Source organism: Haliotis rubra, unplaced genomic scaffold, assembly GCF_003918875.1.
Source record: "Haliotis rubra isolate DU_JTF1 unplaced genomic scaffold, ASM391887v1 Scf717, whole genome shotgun sequence".
Classification (NCBI taxonomy): Eukaryota; Metazoa; Mollusca; class Gastropoda; order Lepetellida; family Haliotidae; genus Haliotis; species Haliotis rubra.
Window position 1 is genome coordinate 226810 of NW_025767432.1, and position 24326 is coordinate 251135.

Genomic DNA, 24326 nt, shown 5'->3' on the forward strand with positions numbered 1-24326 from the left:
TTCCCTTCCGTCTAAACCCTTTTTGCAATACAAACGCCCTAAATGAAGCACGTCCAAGTGCACTGTGCTCCTTTTCCATTTAAATTAAATGATTTGTTTCTATCAAGAATATTTATTTGAGAAACTAGGCGTAAGTCTAGATATCCTACGTGGCTCCATTATTTCGGGGTTTGTTACATTTATTCCATCAAAAAATATAGTGATGGCAATATCCGTGAACTATTCTTCCTGACTTCTTTATATTACCAACTGACTTCAAGAAATTTCTTGAAAATTTCATTTGAAATTACTGGAAACACTTGGGTGTTTGACAGCGCCCTGTTCCTGGTGCAGCAGAGTTGGGTGTTTTAAGACTTGGGTGAGTGTTTGACAGCGCCCCTGTTCCTGGTGCAGTGGAGAGTTGGGTGCGAATCCCGGCCACGTCCTACCAAGCGACGTTCAAATATATTAGATATTGTTGCCCTGCCTGGCGCTGGCACTGGGTAAAACACGGACCAGTCGGCTCGCAGTCAGTAAACTGTATGGGGTGGGGTGTTCAAGTTTAGCTGCTACACGTATAAAGCGCGCATACAGGCATACATAAACACAGTGATTTCACATCACCAATGACGTACACTAACAATCCAATATTCCACACAACAATCCCCATGCATACGTCGATGAACCAGGTGTTCATTTGGCTGAAAGACCTTATGAATATTCAAAACAGAATGCATGCGGTAATTTCTTTCCCTGTATTTTGCTTTCAAGCACAAACCATCTGCTACGTATTTCACGCCTGTTCCACAAATTAACACGTGGAGGCACATATGTTAATATGCCACTCAGTATTGTATATTTGATCATTATTGGCGGTATTATTAGCAATTTGTTTCATCGGAACTGATTATACTTTCGGCTGTTGTATGTTCACACAAATAACGTTTAATAATCAGATATGTCATTCCATTTAAACATACACATGAAACATTATGAGATTCGTCTGCGTGTTTTATAGACACACGAAATATTCCATTGCTCAAAGGTGAAGCAGTATATATTCAAATAATACAGAACTAACCAGAAACCCATTTATACTTTTGTAAAGAAATGTACCATCGATGACCATACAAGGAGGAGGTTACAATGTTCCTAATTTGGGAAGTATACGTCATTCAAATAATACGGAGAAATGTACCATGGATGGCCACATAAAGAGGACTGTTTATATGGAGAAACCCATGTTACAATGTTCTTAATGTAGAGACATGTTAACTTCATTCAAATATAGATGTACTCTGGAAGCCTGGATTTAAAATACCTGAACATACTTCAGCGTTGCAGAGGAAAACCAACACGAAAGTTGTTAAAAATATGTAACTAAATCCTATTTTTTTATTAATCAGGAGCAGGTAAGTGAGGACACGAGAACATGCTCAGACTATGTACACAAGGGTGGGTTAGGACTGGGTGATGTCACTGTGTGTTTACCAGATTACTTCCTCCTCCTTGGCTACACTTGATGGTTTTATCTTGGTCATTAAATGGTGGTGGTGGTGGAATTGTGTTTAATGTCGTGCTTGAGAATATTTCGCTCATATGACGACGTGCATGTGTGTGTATGTGTATGTGCGGCTGCTTGTACTAGCCCAGACTTAAGCTGGCTTTATAGTGCTATCCCACTGAGATACCATGCCGCAGTGAAGCATGAATACCTCACTCAGACACAGTATACTGACTCCGAGCCGACCAGTCCTTGTTGTACCCATTAATGCCGAGCGCCAGGCAGGGACCAACAAGTACCATATTTTAACGTCTTTTGGTATGAGGCGGTCGGGGATTGAACCCGCGACCTTCCGCACTCCAGGCGGATGCTCTAACCACTACACCACGGAGGCGGTCAGTTGCATTTGGAATTGAAATTAGGCACCACAGATACTGAAGGTAGCCTTTTGGGGGTGCATTCTGTTATTTGAAAAATACATTGCACTAAAAAATTTAGAACCAACACATTCTGAAATATATGAATTACATATTGATAAATAAGTAATTAGCAAGGAACAAAACATAGGACATAAATGAAATCTGAAAAATGAAATCATACACTTCTGAACAAAATTATCAACTTAAATAATGTAATAGTTTAGCATTTGACTCTTACTGATATTCAGCCTTTTGTATTTGATTTCGTAACAAGCATAATTAAACTGTGTCATATATACATTACATGTTAATTCATTACATTATGCTGTGTTATTTGTGTCACATCAACCCCAGTGTTGCAATGTGCTCAACTGTATTTTGCCTGCAGTACAAATAATATCCTGCCAGATCACCTTCTCCAATTCTATATCAATGGGGGCGGTGGGGTAGCCTAGTGGTTAAAACATTATGCTGATGACCCGGGTTTGATTCCCCACATGGGTACAATGTGAGAAGCCCATTTCTGGTGTTCCCTCATTGTGATATGATCATGGATTATTTCTAAAAGGGCATAAACCCAATTTACTCACTCAGTCTATATCAGTGAGTATGGTATTATGCCGCTTTCAGCAACATGACAGCAACATGACAGTGTGGATGCTACAAAGGCCTTCACACAAGGTACCCATGTACAGGATCAAACCTGGATCTGCATGTCAAGCATACGCTTTCACCACTTGGCAACCCTTTGGCCCCCATTTCTATATTAGGGTACAGAGGAGGTCCTGTCTTCTCTAAGGTCCAGCAATACACACTGCAGAGTTGATACTCCCAGGTGTCTTAAGCCTATGATGGTTTGATTCTTATAATCGCCCTGATTATGTTGTTGCGTTTGTCAGGGTCAAACAGGTGCTTGTTTTCACTGCAACATCAAAGGCCTGTATCACTTTCAGCTACCTCCACATCAAACTGTCACACAGGGACATAACTGGAATACTGCTCAAACAAGACTCACCCTTAGGAATCAACAGGGCAACCACTGTAACAGTAAAAGCCCTGACAAGAAATAATTATAGCTGACAGCCTGGTGAAAGACCAGCTGAACTACCAACAAGCTTACAGGCTCATACATCAATCACTTAAATCACTGCAAGCCTTTCAAAACAGACCAGCACTTCTAGTGCAATGAGGCTGTATCACAGGGCACATGACTTGCATAATACTCACAATAATACATGTCATGATGATCAAAATATATGGTGAGTGAGTGAGTTTAGTGTTACGCTGCTTTTAGCAATATTCCAGCAATATCACAGTGGGGGACACCAGAAATGGCCTTCACACATTGTACCTATGTTGGGAATCGAATCCATGCCTTCGGCGTGATGAGTGAACGCTTCAACCACTAAGCTACCCCACCGCCCCATGAAATATACAGGACACTGATTATTATTATAGGATATTTATATAGCGCACATGTCCACGGAACTAGTGCATGCTCAAGGTGTTGATGTATATTTTATATATCTAGACAGCACTTACTGACTTAAATGTTCCCTTTTTTTAACAACATTTGGAAGTTTCCATAACTTAAGGAACTGGTACCTACTGCACTGATTAACCCTTCCACTGTCAGACAGTGTTCCAGTTACAACACATGAAGATGACTGTATAGACTATAAATGTTTATTTTAGCTTAAAGGCAATACATACCAGTATGAAAAGCAAATATAATTTATGTAGTTCAGGATTTTTACATCACACAATATCATTTGAAAAGTTTGTACATGCAACGGAAAATGTTACAATGGTGAATATATTTACATAAGGCTCAAAATAACAAGCTGTTTACACTGACCTCATATACCATGTCAAAATACATACATGTAACTAGATTTTTAAGCCAACCCGCATCATGACCAAACACCCTCTTCACACCACAATATTCCCCTGAAGGGGCTCTGGGTTAGGACAGTGGTATGCCCCTAGTAACCAAAGTTTGGTGTTGGTTGGTTGGTTGGTTGTTTAACAGCGCACTCAGCAATATTCCAGCTATATGGCAGCGGCCTGTAAATAATCAAGTCTGGACCAGACAATCCAGTGATCAACACCATGTGCATCAATCTACGCAATTGGGAATGCTTGGTGTAAGCAGGCCACTCAATTTATTGCTGGCCAGACTTTGACTGTTGATTGTCTGTCTGATGTCTCCATTTCTGACAGCATGGAAAGTTGTTGACAATATCAATCACTAGACCGCCTGGTGAAGACGTGAGTATTTACAGGCCACTGTCCTATAGTACTGTTAGTAGGAATACTACTGAATGTGATGTTAAAACAAACATATTTATCACTTCAGTTCCTTCTTTCACTACAATATTCACTTATCTTTCAGCTTCATGTAAATAAGATATTTCAACAGATTAACACAGATTTTTAAAGTGTTTTTAAACCCATAAAACCAAAATGCCTTATTACTCACATTTTCAACATAAATTGGATGAAAATGCAAAAATTCATTCATTGAGGCCTTAATATGTCTATCAATTACAGAAAATGTATTGCTTAATCCTGTATGTAAGGATTGTACTTTCAATTTGTAAAATAATCTCTAATACCTTGTTATTGGAACAACTTCCCTGCCTTCATCAACAATGTAGCAACATGATCAACATACATTGTCAGAGTCAACTTATAGACTGTGCTTTAAACCATGCACAGCATTGTACACGACATACCAAAACAAATACTTTGTTAGCACGAGTATAGCCAAGTAAATATTGCTTTCTAGATGTGACTGGCTGAACAAATGTCACATATTTGAGCACTTACGACAAATCGTAACTAAATACAGCTGCCATTGCTAAATACAGGCAGACAAATAACAGCATATGATACAGCATGTGCACATAATACGGACAGATTCTTGTGCAAATCAAAATGGAATACCTTTTCCAAACAATGTCAACAGTTGTCAATAAAACAAGGTAACATTGGACATGAAGGAAGATAGAGGGATTTCGAAATATTAAGAATAATGGGCATTTATTGTATGGGCATTCAGAACTATGTAGCTATTTGTAACAATAAATACAGAAACAATCCTGCTGTTATACTGTCAGGAGGACAACTGTCTCCAGATAATGCTTTAATATTAGAATGAAACATATATTCATTGACAGGAAGCTGGTTGGTTTGGCTGGTTTGTTTGTTGTTCAATGCCACACTCAGCAATATTCCAGCTATAAGGCAGCGGTCTGTAAATAATTGAGTCTGGACCAGACAATCCAGTGTCCATTTCACTAAAAATTCAGCCCCAATTTCATTAAAATCGAAGACCACTCTTCATCATGATTTTAATGAAAATGGACTTGAACCTGGACTACCAAACACAGAAACATGAACTAGAGCAAAAACCAGTAGACGGAGTTGGCGATGTCTCCATGAAGCATAAACAGTGGAGAATGACAACTAAAGATAATACCCACAAAAAACTGACAGTGCAAATATGGAGTTGAACTGTTTCCGAATGTAACGTTGTTCTCAATCATACTCGGAGCCGATGGTGATGCTGATGTCATTTCCAACATTCAGGGTGGAATGGTACCATTTGTTGGTGTCGAGGACAACTGAAAAATAAGCATAGTAAATAGAGACGTGAGTGAGTGAGTGAGTGCGTGGGTGGGTGCGTGGGTGAGTGAGTGAGTGAGTGAGTGAGTGAGTGAGTGAGTGAGTGTGAATAAGTGTTTACTTTCAAGTCACTATTAGCAATATTCCACAGATATCACAGCAGATATCACAGCAGGGGACACGTTGTACCTTAGTGGGGAATCAAATAAGGGTCTTCGTTGAGACGCTTTAACCACTAGGTTATCCCAGCGCCTCAGGTTTGAAGTACATACATGCACTGAAAAGTACTGATCCAACAAATAACTCACTAGTCAACCATGGAATATTTCATCATGTACAGTAGGGCTGTTACGATTCACGTGTGCATTTGCCGAATCAAACTGTTCAACTCATTAGTTGTGATCATTAAACTTGAATATTTTACAAAATGTGTTTTGACTTGAATTTGGGTGCTGTCGAAGTGAAATAGGCAAAATGAAATAAATACAATACAGGCAGGATGATATTTAAGTCATTTATGTATTTAAACCGACAGTAATGTGGCCACTGGTTATTATGATAAATTATCATTGTCAGCATAGTCAAATTCAAAATGTCAAAGAACTTACTCTATCATTTCACTGAGGATAATAAACTGCTATATTATATAAATGATGAGTTATTATTGCATTTTTCCCAGTATTCGTAATATGTGACATATTTGCTTCATAGTAAACTCGTACCAGACCTAATTTACATATAGACAAGTTAATTATTTTCTCTTGCGCTGCTTTTTTTATCTACTGAATGCCAGAAATAATTATTACCAGCTGTAAACATGGTAGACATGTCATCAGGGCTGTTCTGCACACATTTGTGTTTAGGAAGGATGTTTGTTAAGGAGCCATTTACAAATGATGCTTTCTTTTGAGAAGCCATTGCTGGAAAAAAATCTTACATTTCTTCCAAGTCAAGCAGTCGATGAAAGTAAAAATTCCCGAGAATTTATAAAGAATGTGCAGATTCAGCAGCGTTGACCAACCAGAGGGCTTGCTTCGACCACACACCCGTTTTGTGCGAATATATCGTCAGCCATTTGTGTCAAGATCGTTTAGTTGAGAGTCAATATCAGGTTTCAATCGACTTGCAGAAATAACAATAAAGAATTGGTAGGTGTCATGAGTGCTGCTCGATAGGCCAATCATCCATGATTATGTTTCCATGAAGTTTTAATTGATTGCATGCGATGGTAGCGTAGCGAACGGCAAAGCAGTCGGGTGGGGTATACCGAAGTGTCTGGCCTTGCCATGATGTATTGTACTGTGAAGTATTTCGAGTCGGGGGTCATCTCAAAATCAATATTTTTTTAATCATTAATCCTCGCAAAGACACGAGGGCCTGTGATTTGAACCCATGATCAAAGATTTCTGGCAAGGAAAGGGCTCAACTCTGTACGGTGAACAGTCATGCCTCCAATGACTGGGGCACCTAGGCTGTTCCACAGGGCTATCATAGCTCTATGACAGTCAACAGCCGTAAGTCCATGATAGAGTATGGAGTTACAATCACGTTAGCGCTAAGAAAGCTACATGGAATGTGTCCCAGGGGCACCTGCTTCTCCCACTTCACTGCTGAGCTAGTTGTGATGAACACTATCTGATCATGTGTTGTCAGGAGAATAGTTTCATCTCTCTCCATAAAGATTGTACCATAAACCTTCTACCATATGATTTACATACATTATCCTTACAATACATATTATATCAGTTATACCTGTACATGTATTTACATAAATGTAAATAACTGTGTTAACCAAAATATCAATTTGCAGCATATCAGGGGTAGGGTAGCCTAGTGGTTAAAGTGTTCGCTCATCACACTCGTAGTACAGGGTTTTACATGACGCGTGATACTTGCGTATTTGACGCAACAATTTTGTAAAAGACTCTCAAAATATTATCATACGAGTCAAGCTTGACGCAAGTTTTATGAGTGACCCTCAGAATTCAGTTCAGAGTCAATAAAATCGATCTTATAAGCAAATAATGATAGTTTTCGTGAGGTCTTCATGAATTTAGATATTTCTTTCAATTCATGTTAATAACTGTGTGTTACAGTGAATAAATCACAAGCCTGATTATTTGTTCAGTATACTGGAGTTTGTTATGACTGAACTGAACAGTGAAAAGTGTACTATTTATCAACTAACATATAAATGGCAATACAACACAAAACAATAAAATCTTTACAAAACTCTTGCATTTTTATATACACACATAAATATTACGCTAACATTTTAATGACTCCCAAATATTGAAAATGATTCCCAAAAATATATGCTGTGGGTCTCCATGACTCTCTTTTTTCAAAGTCTGTGTAAAACCCTGAAGTAGCTTCCCCTGCAACTACCTGTGCGTAAAACACGCTGTCTGTGACATCTGGAGTTAATAGCTGATGTTATTTGACTGTTCATAAAACAATGACAAATTCATGGTAAGGTAAACAAGATACTGTATCCCGCATGACCGAGCTATTATAACCAGGCATACCAAAGAAAGTGGGCGGTGGGGTAGCCTAGTGATTAAAGCGTTTGCCCATCACGCCAAAGACCCGGGTTCGATTCTCCACATGGGTACAATGTGTGAAGCCCATTTCTGGTGTTCCCGACCCACAGGTGTCCCCTGCTAGAATATTACTGGAAAATTGCTAAAAGTGGCATAAAACCACACACCCTCACTCACTCTGTGTATACAAGAGTGAGTGGGGTACTGACAATGATCTAATGGTTGAAAATGAGATAGTGATCATAACACTAACAGTTCTCAATTCTCATACTGAAAGTAACTGCTATGATGAACAATCTCAAAGCATTAGTTTAAACCAATGGCCATGTGAACCTTTACAGATAGACTAACGCTTAGTCTCTGAACATATATAATTTTGACAGTAACAAATATACCCACTTAAAATGAAAAGGAGCCCCTGGGGAAATCTAGACTTGTTTCATTTAGGCCTTTAGCATTGCAGGGAGGGTTAGGAGGCGGGAAAATAATATGGTTCAGGGACTGTGAGACAGACTACTTCACAGACAGCTATCCCATGTATGTTCTAAATGTGCAACTCTCTCAGGGAAAAATGCACTTATATCTGTTGAAGATTTATTCAAGCTATATTAATCAATTAAAACAATTACCTAATGTTTTAAAAATACCTGTATAAACATGAACAATGATGCTAATTGAAACCGAATACAACACAATATGCAGGTATTTACATGTTGCAATACAATAAAGCTGATGGTTTCACATCTCAGTGATTTCCACAGCCAACAACTGAAGCATGAAAACCATCCAAGCATAAAATCAACAACCAAATTAAATTTCAAATTTTGCACCAATCAGGTTTTAACTTGTTTTCTACGTAGGCCCACGCCCTAGTAAATTCGCTCCAGTACAGCAGTTAATAACCTTCTCTAATCCACTTGATACAGGAATCAATACCTGTCTGAGATTATATCCCGGACTGAGTTACTGGGAGGGAATAAAGCTATTTAGGTCCCCTCAATTTCACCCTCAGGTGACCATGCTGATACACTCACACACAGATAACAGACATCCAAGTGATCCTCACAAGATAAACTAGATGAAACACTTTCATATTCACAATATTTTTCAGAAATGATTTATGTCCTGTCCTTTGATATGCTGTGTTTACGTGATCCTGAATTAACCTATACAAATAAAATTTCATCTCTACCCAACTATTTTCAAGTCAATAAATATCCAAGAAAGTGTGAATCAGTTCTCATTGACTGTATATTGAAGCATGTATAAATCTTGATTGGTAATGTTAATGTTCCTATTTCTCACAGGTAATTTGGGCCAAGAATGTACATTTGGGCATAAAATGTCGATGTTGCTAGAAAACTGATACAGTTTTAAAACACAGGCATTCTTTGGTATGATTTAACATTCATTGTTCCAATGTTCCAAACTTATTGTCCCAAATTATGCTTGCTGTGAAGTTCTTAGTTTTTGTTAATTCAGTTAGCATATCTTATTTTGACAGTTTTCAATTTTGTAAAGTATTTCACAAAATAGATACAACGAAAAAATTGGAAATTTGTACAATGAATAATGTATCATGTACTCTATTACGGTTGGTAGGTATTTAAGAGAAAATGATAGTGCTGTTTGTTGTCACATGAAACACTCACTTGGTGATGTCTCACAGAAATGATTATAGTTATTGAGACACTATGTCTGTGCTAAAGGTTTTGTAGGATCAGTACAGATATATTTGAAAACGGTTTGTCACTAGCCTCATAATGTAAGTTATGAAAGTGAAGTGACACTCAGGTGAGGTGAAGTTGGGTTTAACGTCATGCTTGAGAATATTTTGCTCATATGACGACGTGCATGCGTGTGTATGTGTATGTGTGGCGGCTTGTACTAGCCCAGACTGAAGCTGGTTTTATAGTGCTAGCCCACTGAGATACCATGCCGCAGTAAAGCATGAATACCCCACTCAGACACATTATACTGACTCCAAGCCGACCGGTCCTTGTTGTACCCATTAATGCCGAGAGCCAGGCAGGGACCAACAAGTACCATATTTTAACGTCTTTTGGTATGTCGCGGATCAAACCTACGACCTTCCGGGCTCCTCGGCGGACACTCTAACCACTACACCACGGAGGCGGTCCACTCAAGTAGGACAAATAACCCTTATGACAGAAGCAGCACTTGTCAACAGTGGGCAGTTACTGTGTTGGCTCAGGGGCAATTTCCTTTGTCTCAACTGGTATGTTTTATTAAAGTTTACAATGTAAACTACACCTTTTTTAGTGGTTACATGTGCTACATAATGCTACTATGTCAGTATTATTTGTTGATAATGACAGCAGAGAGGGAGAATTTTCATTCCAACATGAAATGATGAAATGTTTTCTTGTCTCAACTTACCCCACCACTGTGGAAGTTTACACCCTAAGGTCACAAAAAACTCTCCTAACCTTGCACACTCATGAAAAGAACATTTACATTTATTAAAAGCATGTTTCCAAGGCAGAGCGAGTCTATCTGTCATAAACTGATTTAAACATGTTAAATGGTATTACCGTGTGATATTAATTTCAAAATGTCGTAAAATAAGTTACAACTAGTAAAAAACATTCTCACTAAATTTATAATATTGTTTTTCACCAACCTGCTCTTTTGTTTAGGAAGGAGATGAGAACAAAAAAAATACAGACAGCCTAAGAGATAAACATCTGGGCTTTTCTCCGAAGTCAAGCTGACACGTTGCATGCAAATATGTACACTGCGTGCTCTGATCAAGATACTTGTAGGAAATAGGTATTGATTTGATCGATCATTATTTGTCTTTTAACATTGTATCTGGGATCTAAGAGGTTTTAGCCCCTTCCTAGGATGATATAGTGAGTGAGGGAAACAAATAATGGAACACATGAAAGTACAAGTGTTCCTTTATTCTTTTCCAGGTTTCTTCACAAGCTTTGTATTGCACTGTGGGTGAAAATCTGAGAATAAATAAAGGAACACTGCTATGAAGTGTTGTTCCTTATTTGTTTCCCTCAGTATATTAGAAACCAGATGCTAGACTAGAAGTTATCAAAGTGAAGGACAGGCATGGCACATATCTCTGTGTGACATAAGTAAAATACTGTTCATGGTAGAGTTAGATAAAATCTGACTAATCCAAATGTTTTCTGTAACTCACTTATATCGCCTGGTCGGACAGTGACCTCCATGGTTCCTTCACAATCCAGGTAGCACTCGACTGGCGGCTCAAGCGTCCACTTCTTTGTGCCGGTCACCTGGGCCTGCCAGGAGGCGTGGCCGACATTGTCCAACTGAGGGAGAGGGAGAGGACAGTACAATTCATGTACAAGATACAGAATATATCAGAATATATGCAGTTAAAGAGGCTTTAACATAGTGAGTAAAATAAGCAATTACTGTAGAACATGGTTATAGCGAACACGGATATAGCGTACAAACGGATATAGCGAACAAATTTAAAAGTCCCGTCAACAGTCCTTTATAATATCATTAAAATTATACGTGAATAACAAACTCGTGAGTAGCGAATTAACGGCTATAGCGAACTGATTTACTACCCCCAAGACCCAATTAACGACGTGATTAGCGAACTCACTCAGTGTCAGCTCAGCCACTTAGCGGTACAGTATACATCAATCTTGTTGGACATTATAAATGTAAGCTTGCATTTTCATTAAAAAATAAATTTATTTAAGTTGTAGTTGTATTATTTCAATTTTATTATAAAAATAAACTTCATATTTATCAACATGACAAGGTAATGTCTGTGAATGTCTACATCTCTACAATCCAAGATGGCGGTCAAATGTGAATAATGAACAACGGATATAGCGAACTTAATTTCTTGGTCCCTTGGAGTTCGTTATATCCGTGTTCTACTGTATATGATGGCCCTTTCCAATGATAGCTTCAAAGGCAATCTCTGTACAATACTAACAGAAAACAAAGGGCAGGTAATTTGACGTTTTGAAAAGCCAAAACGTGAGTCCTGGAAATTTAAAGGACAGATTAGACATGCTGATTAGTTGGTCGCAGATAAGCGAAATCTCTAAACTGAAGGACAAGTAGTAATTTCAAAAGTCCAAGAATAATTTTTAGCTTATTTTAGTTCTACTACATTAAATGAACTTCTCAGGCTTCAGGCATTCAGCTAAAATAACACACTGTTAATGTCAGTCTTTAGGTGTCTCTGTTATAATCTTTTAGGCAACAAAATAGTCTGGATGGTGGTTATTTATTTATTTATCTATTTATTTATCTATTTATTTATTTATTTATTTATCTATTTATCTATTTTGTTACTTTCACCTTCTTCAAAAGTCTTTGACTCACATTTTGTCTCTGAAATTAAAACAAATAATTGTTTTCCTGTTTACTTTTGGTATGATGAACAGAAGCTCATACACTCTTCATTTTTAGTTTTCAGAAACTGGAGAGTATGCGAGTGAGTGAGTTTAGTTTAGTATTACGCCGCTTTTAGCTATATTCCAGCAATATTATGGCAGGGGACGCCAGAAATGGGCTTCACACATTGTACCCATGTGGGGAATGGAACCCGGATCTTCTGCATGACAAGCCGACACTATAACCACTAGGCTACCCCACTACCCATCAGAAACTGGAGAACCTAGACCAAATTACTGCAAACATGCCATGGAGCTTTAAGATATTTCTATTTCTGGGTCTGTGTAAGAGACTACAGAAGTCTACAGTCCTTCCAAACTACATCAGTACATGTCAGTTTCTAATCAAGATAATTTCACACAATAAGTCCATGATCAGGATAAATTGATTAAATTGATCTGATTAATTTACCATGTTAACGTCACCCCTTGTGCACGGAAGGAAATTGTCCTTGCCACAATGAAATCAAATCTACTTTATTATTTCCTCAACACAGATTAAGGCACGTCAGAGGATAGGTTTCATTTTGCAAGGAAACAAACAAGTCACATTGACCATGTAAGGTGACAGATGTGCAAACTATGGAGTGTTTCTGTCGTGTTAATGTTGCTTTTCAGGCCCTCAATCTGTTACACTTCACACTGAGAGAAGTGGGAGGACTGCATTGAAATAGAAAGTTCAACTGACTACATTTATTCCATATGATGTAGATGAACTCCGCCTGTCCTAAATGATGGTGCCACATAAACATTTACGAACAGTAGTGTTGGGAATCGGAAACCAAATCCAGTATCAATTATCAGAGGACTTGTGGTGAATGATTATCGATTATAATCGAAATATATACATTTTTAATGCAGCCACCAATTTTAGGGGGTTTTCCCCAGGTTTTGCCTAATTAATGTTTTTTATAACTAATACTGTCATGCAATGAAATGCAAGCAAGCAAGAGTGAGTGAGTGAGTTTAGTTTTACGCCGCTCCCAGCAATATTCCAGCTGTATGGCGGCGGTCTGTAAATAATCGAGTCTGGACCAGACAATCCAGTGATCAACAGCATGAGCATCAATCTGCGCAACTGGGAACCGATGGCATGTGTCATCCAAGTCAGCGAGCCTGACCACCCGATCCCGTTAGTCTCCTCTTGTGACAAGCATGGGTTACTGAAGGCCAATATTCTAACCCGGACCTACACGGGTCAAGCATGCAAGAAAGACACTGGAATTGTAATTAAACAATAAAAGTGGTTAAAATTTTACAATGCTTACTGTCATCTTTTCATTACTTGATTATTTTATTTGATATTATTAAATATATATACCATCATTCCTGAGCATCCTGAATCTGGTTATACTCTACTATATTACTCTTCATGATTGCCTCTAAAAGCTGTTACCTGCATACACAAACAAACCATGATTTGACACTGAGACAGTCACATTCACACTGCTGACAGCCGTTTATTTTGGAAGTGAAAATATCAAAAATCAGTATTATGGTCAGTATAGTTTGCAATAATATTGACACGGACACTGATGGTAACAATCATTCACCAATTCACACCAACACATCAAAACATGATGAAACTAATGGTGAGTTTTAATCATATTCAACACTGTACAGATAATATAATTCGTTATTTGATTTGTAATTACTATCTATCAGGCCAGTGTTATGAAATATCGACAGATATCTTAACTTCCAGCCGCAGCGGCGTCAGCCATTTTGTTTGCCCTCTCAACAACAGGCAGGATTAGCAATATATTTTCATATCTAAATTTTAAAGTGCAGTAATTTTACTTTCTACATATGTATTATTCTGGTTATTTTTACAACAAATATTTATCAGTATATGTCATTATGTTCACAACAGATGTAGAATTTATTCACAGACAGGTTACAGTAATATTTCGTGATGAATACGAAACTTCACTTTACGCGGTTAAGCGCATGTTTGTTAGATAATATTCTTCAAATTTAATGGTTTGTTTACTTCATTCAAGTATGCTATACTAAAACAACAAAATTCTGATTAACTGAAAATATGTTTTATACAATCGATAATTATTTTTAATCCTCCTTTCGATTGATTTTTTATTATTTTCGATCATCGGAACACCACAAACGAACAGTGCTTTCTATCCACCCATTTGTACATCTCCTATTGAATAAAAGTCACAGTATTTCATGTTTAACATATTGTGTTGTCTTTAATGTAAGGATTTTTGAAGAAGTGAAGTAGCTCTAGCTACTGCTCTGGGTAGATTTGTCATCTTTTAAGCTCACTGCCTTTTTTGTCTGTCAAGTTCTAAACACAGATCCAGTAAGCCTTGATTGTTTTTAAATAGTGAGATAATGATCTAGTTGTTTACCAATTTTTGAACAAAGGACAACTAAGTTTTATTCTTACACTAAAGCAGCTTTTCTTCTTATCTTTCTTTCCCATTTGGATCCGTCTAAAGCAGAGCACGGAAAAGTAAAACACACAAAATATAAGGATGGTCTTACTGGGCAACATTTGTTAAGGGCATTCCATATGCAGTTATAGGATACAGTCATCCCTTGCCAGAATGCGGGTCTTGGGGTCCATGGACATCTCAAATGTTTTATTATTTTTACCATCTTTAATCCTCGCAAAGACACGAGGGCCTGTGGTATAGCCTGATAGGTGTTAAGTTCAAATTGCATGTGGTCAGTGATCGAAGTTGTGTATTGAATATTGTCATTAGCAGACAGGCAGGCAGACAGATAGGTCTCAATAAAACAGACATTGTCTCTGACAACGACTTATCTATATCTATATATTTCCATCTTGAAATGTCGAACGCCTCACTGGTTGACATATAGCTGAGTAGATCTAGATCGTAACAAGGTTATTTTATGTAATGAGTAGATTATTTACTACCGGTATTTGTTTTGATTAGACTACTCCTGCTCACGACCTTATAATCCGGACAACCCGCTTCCAAGCTGCGCGAACCTATTTCACTGCGCATGTGCTATGAGCACAGCCCAGCGCAGCCCAGCCCAGCTGTTGAAACCACTTTTTCCCCCAAGCACTGGGGGAAAATTAGAGAATCCTTTGAGCTCCGATTTCACGCGGGTTTTTTTCATTGCGTTATAAGTTGAATTTGCATTTTTGATGATTTGTTTCAGTAAGTCCATGCCGAAAGGTATCAGAATCTGCAAAGTTGTGTTTTACGTTGCATGTGACCTTTAACACTGTAAATGACACATGCATGTAAATGGAGCCCTAAAACACTGAAAATGACACATGCATGTAAATGGAACCCTAAAACACTGAAAATAACACATGGGTGTAAATGGAACCCTAAAACACTGAAAATGACACATGATGTAAATGGAGCCCTAAAACACTGAAAATGACACATGGGTGTAAATGGAACCCTAAAACACTGAAAATGACACATGATGTAAATGGAACCCTAAAACACTGAAAATGAAAATGACACATGAAAATAACACATGTAAATGGAACCCTAAAACACTGAAAATAACACATGGATTTAAATGGAACCCTAAAACACTGAAAATGACACATGCATGATGTAAATGGAACCCTAAAACACTGAAAATGACACATGCATGTAAATGGGCACCAAAAACTCTTTAGCATGTTTACTTCGGCCTAAATTACTAAAATTGAAAATGCAACCTACATGTAAATGAGCTCCATATCCAGGACTTCCCATAAAGACCCAGTCTGTTTTGCTGGACTCAGCTACAGGTGGGAGGAAGTAGGGCCTGTTGTAGTGTTGTCTCAGGATGTTCCCTGCATTCGCGTCACAGTTGCTCCTGCAACCAGGAAAATAATCTAAGCAGCTTGAATTACAACACAGGAAGGATTTGTATGTAATTGTAGTCACTGATTCTTTAGCACTTCAAGGAAGTATATCCCGTTTCTAGGATTTGATTAAAATGTCTGTTTATACACTGTGGACGTTGTATAAGCTTCTTTGCCTGTTCGCCTTGTTTGACATGATCTAAGGAGACAAAGATCAATTGTCTGGTGTCTAGGATTGTCACTCACTGGATTCACTTGCAGAATCAAATATTCATGATTGTTTCTTTAATGCATTTTTACTCGAATTTGGGTGTTACTTATCAAAGTGAGATATGCATAATGGAATATATCCAAGCCAGGGAGGAAAACAGTCAAAACGCTTATATATTTCATTGGCCAGTATTGTGGTCACTGGTTGACACTTTGTTGTTAAAATTAACACTGTCAACATGGACAAAACATGTCAAACAATATATTTTGTTATTGTTTCACTGTATAAAATCAATGATACATCAACTGCTTGACTTGTTACTGTATTCATTACCCAATAATCCTGATGTACTATATTTACCTCATAGTAGATTCGCTGCAGCCCTAATATATATCCATATAGTGAATAGCAAGATTCATTATTCTGTATGTGTAGAAATACAAGTACCTGCAGTTTAATCCTAAATATGAACTAAGCTGAGCCATTAAATGCATAAAACTGAACTTAACTAGGTTTTTCATCTGAAAAATAACAATCTGATAAACTAAAATAAGTTTCTACAGCTATGAACTATGAATTTAGCTGTTTGATTGGCATTCTAGAAGTTAGTGAGTCAGAAATGAAGCATACAACCTTATCATTCTTATGGATGACAAGTTCTTGTTTATTGCATAGACTAGAGCGACATTTCGATGTAGATTCTATGTGATACAATAAAATTTCCAAATACATCAATATATTGATGAGAAATATAAAAAGTCAATATGACAACACTCTTTACAAGTTGTGTCCAACAGTAACAGTTCAGATTTCGTGTTCCATTCAGGATGTAGAAACAAAAGATTTAGTCCCAAGATGAATTAATTTTTTATGAACAATCATGAAGTTAAGTGAACATTATCTCAGCTCCGATTGTAAAACTCTCTTTAAATTTAATGTTATTATGTCTCAAATGCCTTGTTAAAGATCTGTCGCTTATCAGGATATGACACATGTAGGTGAAATTATATTGAAGTGTGTCTTACCATCCAATATACCAGGGCGTTGATCCATCCTTCATTGTTGCTCTCTCTTCATCCATTTGGAAAACTTCTCCCAAATTCTTGAAAGATGTTTTGTATGGAAAGAACTGACAGTTATTCTCAACATTTTCCAGAGCAGGGCTCCCCTCCTTATAAATGTTCTTGAAAAACGAAAAACTAAACTTTTCAGTAGCAGTCCAGTTTTTCATCCCGTCAGTTATCACAACCGGCCTTGCCGAATATGCATAAGTATTTTCAAATTCCTCTGGTTTTATGTTGGCAACTTTGTCGATTTTATTTATCCCTTTACAGAAGTCGCAAGGGAGTGGTGGCCGAAACATATCTTGCATGGATTCCAGTGGTTCTAACACGCATGGTTCGCGATAAATATCTTCTTCACTTAGGCCTTGAAGCCGAAAATATATTGAGAGCATAACATCATTTTTCACCGGCCACTCCAGACACCAAACCAAACAGATTGCAACATACACGGCGAAAACCAGTCCAAAACTTTTCCAGAGGTACAAAGTTATAACATTTTTCTTCTTGTTTCTTTGCGAAATTTCCCTTAAGGCCTCTATCTTGTTAAAGTCGTCGTCCTTTAAGCCAAGTTCCTTGGCTTTCTGATGCAGACGACAAAACTTTTGTTTCAGTTCCTCTTTCATCATTGCAGGACTCGAGGAATTCCCCGACATGTCGGTTGCGCTCATCGTTGCGACTGTCTGCTTCAGCCGTCGCCCGTCACTCTAGGGCGCGATCTCACAAGCGTCGATCGATGATCACATAATCTGCGCGACATGAGAAGAGTGTATTTTGTCAAAGTTACTTGTTCCGTATTTACAGAGGCCTGAAGGGAGATAACTCTAAAGTATAAAGCAAGCTCGTCGCAGCGATAGACCTTTCGGCCTGTGCGCTCTATTCCCAAGCTCATCCACAGGGCCGCTGTGATCTGCGCTTTTAGCAATGTGTTCTATCAGGGATACTCCACAACATATAGAGTCTCCCTGGTTCTAGCAATACCACGGTGCGGGACACCAGGATGATGGAAGGAAAAAAGAATTAAATAAGAAATAATGTTTAGTATAATGATACTTTACAGCCTTGTTGTGCTTCATGTGTGGCGATGCCTTCAGTTGATATATTACCCATAATGTGGTGAAACATAACCAGTATCATATAATATAATATAATAAATTATATCATGTGCACATGTGCAATATTACTTTTGCCTAACAAACATTGTTTCTGTACGTATTTCGTCTTCTGTGACATCATTAAACAGTTGAACGTGACGTCAATGAAGAGGGCCGTCACGCTTGCTTACCGTGTTTTACTGCACAAATGTACATGAATAAAATGGATCATAAAGAAAATATTACACACGAGTAAGTATGTCATACGACGTGCTCGTAAAATAATCTCTATTTATTACATGTCTGATGTCTTGTTCAGTAAATACATAGGCCTTTGTTGGAGGTATAAAAGTGTCTCCATTATTTCAGTTCTAACGTTGAAGACTTTCAGGAATCTACTGCATTTACAGATCACATTCATGTATATTGAAATTTATGTTCCCCAATTTTGTTTTAGCAGAATCATTTCTATAATAGGACCGTGTTGAGGAGAGCTGGCGGAAAACCTGATTCGGCTCATGAACACTTGGTACACATGCTACATGCTTCGCGGAAACGATATCGTGGCACATATCGCACGTGCAGAAACTGGACTCCGTTCATATTTAATGGGGAGATGATTGTTATGCAGAATCACGTAAAATGTGAATGACGTACAGAGGAAGTGACAAACCCCACTCCCCGCATATCATGTACAAAATCAAAGACCCCCTTCCCCGCTTCCCATACTTTTTTAGCATGTTTCGTAACTATTATTATGTACAAAATTGATGAAACACCCCCGCCCCCACTTGATGACCCCCACCTCCCCAGACCAAAATGGGTGACCCCCACCTTTAAATCATCATCACCCCACAATGCATCTGTGGAATTGTCACGTGACTTGCCAGCTTGATCGAAATGCACTGATCTAAACTCATAATGAAAGTACAAAATGCGATATTCATATTGTTCCGTGTTGTTTACGACAATCACAAGTTTGATTTAATTGGTAGAGAAGAGATGTTTAACCTGATCGTAAACCGTCTCGAAATGTTTTTATCATTTGGTTCATTGGTAACGTGCATTAACTATAATAGTTCAGGGCAGAACTCTACTATACGCTATACATTGACGAAGATCAAACTGTACTTCTCAAACCCAATGACTGACATCATGAGCATCGATCTACGCAGTTGGGATACGATGACATGGATCAACCCCCAGTCAGCGAGCCTGGGGGCGTTTCACAAAGCGGTCGTAGCGCTACGACTGTCGTAAGTCTATGTTAAAGTATGGGAGTTACGATTGTCTTAGCGCTACGATCGCTTTGTGAAACGAGGCCCAGACCCCCGATCCCGTTAGTCGCCCCTAACAAGCATGGGCTGCTAAAGCCGGGTACTGACCCCTGATCTTCACGGGTTGACAAGTTTTTAAGTACGGTCTTTATAAGCGCATCCTAAACCTGAACATTGGCGTGACCGTTGTTATGTGTCGTAAATCATTACAATGTTTCTGTTAAGATTCAGTTGAGGACATCTACAATATTTAGAATGGGACTCTTGAGTGTGTATGTGTCATCGTATCGATGCTCATGATGCTGATCACTGGATTGACTGGTCCAGACTCGATTATTTACAGTCCGCCGCCATATAGCTGGAATATTGCTGAGTGCGGCGTTAAACAACAAACCCAACTTGAATGGTAAGTTTCCAGAAGTACAAAGATTAAAAGAGCAGTCTAAAAAAGCATGTAAAGGAATGTTGTAGTAGACTTACACTATGTAAAGAGGTACATTGTACATGCTTCCCCATATAAATTCATCATCACGCCGCCCAGCCATAAATTATGAACGGCCCCTAAGGTCTATTTTGGACACTTGACCACGTAGGCTGCTAGGTGAATGATCATCACTGTCTTTAGGGAACGTTCATAATTTATGGCTAGTGGGGGCTGATGGTGATTTTAAGGAGGGTCACACATTTTGTTCTGGCGAGCAAGGGTCGGGGTTGTCATAAATTTTGTACACATGAACTGGGGGTGAGGGTGGGGGGTTGTCATCAATTTTGTACATAAAAATATTTTTGAAATTATGGGTAGGGGAGGGGGGTCATTGATTTTGTACATGACATGCAGGGGGGTCACCTATTTTGTACAGACATTTTAGGGGGGGGGGCATTCACATTGTACATGCTTCTCCACAAAAATCATCATCCCCCCCCCCAAGCCATAAATTATAAACGGTCCCTTATTGCCAAAGTCATTGCTTTTATATTACGTTGCCATTGTAATTCCCTTGCAGAAACTTTAAAATTAGTCAATTTTAGTTAATTGTGTGACATTTCATTGATGTTTGATGATTTCACATCGAATTCTTTTATGTGTTGATTTCTGGCTGTCTGATTGTTTCATTTGGAATAACACCACATATTCTCTGGGCAGAGGGGTAACCTGGGGGCAGAGGGGTAGCCTGGGGATTATAGCGTCACCCGTCACACGGAGGGCCCTGTTTCCCTGAAGTGGGTACAATGTGTGAAGCCGATTTCTGTTGTCCTCCGCCCTGATATTGCTGAAATATTGTATAAAAGCGGCATAAAAGATGATTCTCTAACCACATATTCTCAAGTGTATTGCTCGGCATTAAAGGGTACAAGGACTGGTCGGCTCGGAGTCAGTATAATGTGTCTGAGTGGGGTATTCATGCTTCACTGCGGCATGGTATCTCAGTGAGCTAGCACTATAAAAACAGCTTCAGTCTGGGCTAGTACAAGCAGCCGCACATACACACGCATGCACGTCGTCATATGAGCGAAATATTCTCAAGCACGACGTTAAACCCAAATTCACCTCACCTCAAGTGTATCACAGATATTTAAAAGAGGGGAGACAAACAAGTTTTAGTTGATCTAACTAATGTTGCTCCCTGCCAGTCAATGTCTGAGAACACATTCAACTCGTTGTGTATGGTTAAAATAGTATTAAAGCAGTACAATAATGGAAAACATGTTCTAAGAGCGCCGACAAAGTGTTTGATATTTTGTTTGACGTTATTGTGTGGTAAGGTAACATGGCGTTAAACACGACATTAAAATGCATTGTCTACATGGAGTGAGTTTCTGTAAAACATCTATATTTATAGACTCGTTCACTACCAACACTTAAAGGTGAGATATCGCTACGAGAGGAAAACTGTCTCACAGACACGCTTTACGAAATATATTTTACGCCCGCCTCTCTGATCACAGAGGGCAAGTGTCACACTGACATTACTTGTGGTCGCTGGTACTACTTTCCGAAAAGACACGATGATGTAATTTTTAACGCACATGATCACAAAAACAAGGTCTCATGACTCCTTTCGACTTACAAAGTGCTACGACCCGTTTGTTACAAGCCCCGGAACTTTACTCTCGAATCGAAACCAATTCACGTTACACGCTCAGTTCTCATTTGAAGGCACTAAGCAATATTCAAACTCTATGACGGCGCCCTGTAAACAAACGGGAAGACAGAACAACGAGCATCTCAACCAAATCAGCAAACGGGACCACCCGAGACGAAACGGGTCGAGATGCTGTTAATCCCAGTGATAAATATTTGCCAAGTCCGCAATATTTAGGACACAAAATGTCCAGCCTGGTAAACCCGTGGTTCAGAGCATGAGCCTCAAACAACCTGCATCCTTGGAGCATAATGACCGACAACCATGCCTGTTCTAATTAGTGGTGGTCCGATTAATTGAAATAATCGACCAAGCAATCGAACATGTTTTCTCGTAATCGAACACGACCAATCTTGGAACACTTGTTTGCATTAACAATATTTTTCACAAGGCTGGTTTTGTCTGTGTCATTAAATTTACATTTCATAAGCACCACAAGCTCGTTCCAAGTCATGATTGAATTTATCTTAAAGAATCCAGGAAATATGTGTTCCTAACATACTAATCATGATTTAAATATGCAAAAATAACAGGAACATTTGATAAATGACGCTAACCAATTATTTTCGATGATTGATCGGTTGTAATGGACCAATCATCAATTATTAGATTTTAACCAATTCCCAACACTAGTTCTAATGCCCCATCTCATGAAGCAGTCTGTGTGATACAACTTTCATTCTCTTGTGTTAAACTATGTGAGTTAACCCAGCCATAGCCTATGATTGCTTTAGGAAACAGAACGCTGGCTTCTACGAACATACATTAAATCATATTTGTCTTAAAATGGTACAACAGAGATTGAAGATATCTAAGATATTTTATGAGTTAAACTTTCACAGTATTTTATGAACCAGTTATATCATAGTTGTCCACTTGATGTAGGAGCGGGTTACAATGCAGAGATGCCAACCCTAATTTAGCCCACTTAGTATTTTGCCCAAAACTGATGCTAACATTAGTATTTTTTTGCCAAAATTTGTATTAACTTTTCCAAAGAAATTTCATATCTAATAAAAAATGTACAGATGTTCTAAGAACTTGTTATTAATGTTGTACTCACCTAAATCAGTAGTAAGTATCCAAATATAGCTTGATAGTTATACTGAATAAAATATGGTTGAAATTTAATTTAATTTAATGTATTCTTAGAAAATTTATATATTTTTGCTGCTATCGTAGTCGCCTATTTTGTATTCTTTTTTCGTAACAAATACAATAGTATGGGTTGGCTTCTCAGACAATGGTCTTCCGCAACCCATGCATGTCCTAATAGGTGACTAATGGAATCAGGTGTTCAGACTCGGACTAGTTGATGAATTCCATCCTATCCCAAAAGTGTAAAACAATGCTCATGATGTCAATCACTGGATCATCTGGTTCAGACCTCATTATAAACCAACCACTGTCATACAGCTGGAAAATCTGTGTGAGAAACAAACAAAACAAGTGTTTGCCACTGATATGGCAATGTCCCCCGCGGCTAAAGAATGGAATATCTATATTTACTACTTTTTATTTTTGGGTCACATACAAGATGCCTGAAATGACTGGTGTCTGCATAAACACCCAATGTAGGCTGTCAACATACTTTAAAACATTGGGTGCAATGTTTTATGAGATATCGCCTTTAAAAAGCGGTCAAAGTATCGTGGTGACCTTGAAGATAAGGTCAAGGTCACCCAAAATCAACTGGTGTCTGCGTAATCCCCCAATGTATGCCATCACCAAATTTGAAGACATTGGGTACAACAGTCCATGAGATGCCGTGTTAAGAAGAGTTTGAAAAGTGCTGTGTCGTGGTGACCTTGAAAATAAGGTCAAGGTCACCCAAATAAACAGGTGTCTGTGAAATCCCCCAATGTAGGCTGTCACCAAATTTGAAGACATTGGGTACAACAGTCCATGAAATATCGCTAACCAGCTATTGAAAAGTGGTAAAGCGTAAAGTGTCATCAAGGTGACCCTTGAAGCCTTAATAAGGTTAAGGTCACCATCGCTAAAAATAAACTGGAGTGTCATTGACCTGAAGATAAGGTTAAGGTCACCAAAATAAACTGGGTTCTGCGTAATCCCCCAATGTAGGCTGTCCCCAATTTTTAAGACACTGGGTACAACAGTCCATGAGATATCACGTTAACCATAGATTGAAAAGTGGTCAAAGTGTCGTGGTGTCCTTGAAAATACGGTCAAGGTCACCCAAATCGACCGGTGTCTGCATAATCTCCCAATGTA

The 24326-nt window shown here is 38.4% G+C and overlaps 1 protein-coding gene across 1 annotated transcript; it reads right to left on the reverse strand.

Moving 5' to 3' along the window:
• Positions 1-3572: 3572 nt before the first annotated feature.
• LOC124259305 (F-box protein At5g06550-like) lies at positions 3573-18407 on the reverse strand. The gene is made up of 4 exons (XM_046693413.1): positions 17541-18407; positions 16180-16315; positions 11254-11386; positions 3573-5531 (listed from the first exon to the last, which is right to left on the reverse strand). The coding sequence occupies exons 1-4, from the start codon at positions 18245-18247 to the stop codon at positions 5446-5448; spliced, it is 1062 nt and encodes a 353-aa protein (XP_046549369.1). The 5' UTR covers positions 18248-18407; the 3' UTR covers positions 3573-5445.
• Positions 18408-24326: the final 5919 nt, after the last annotated feature.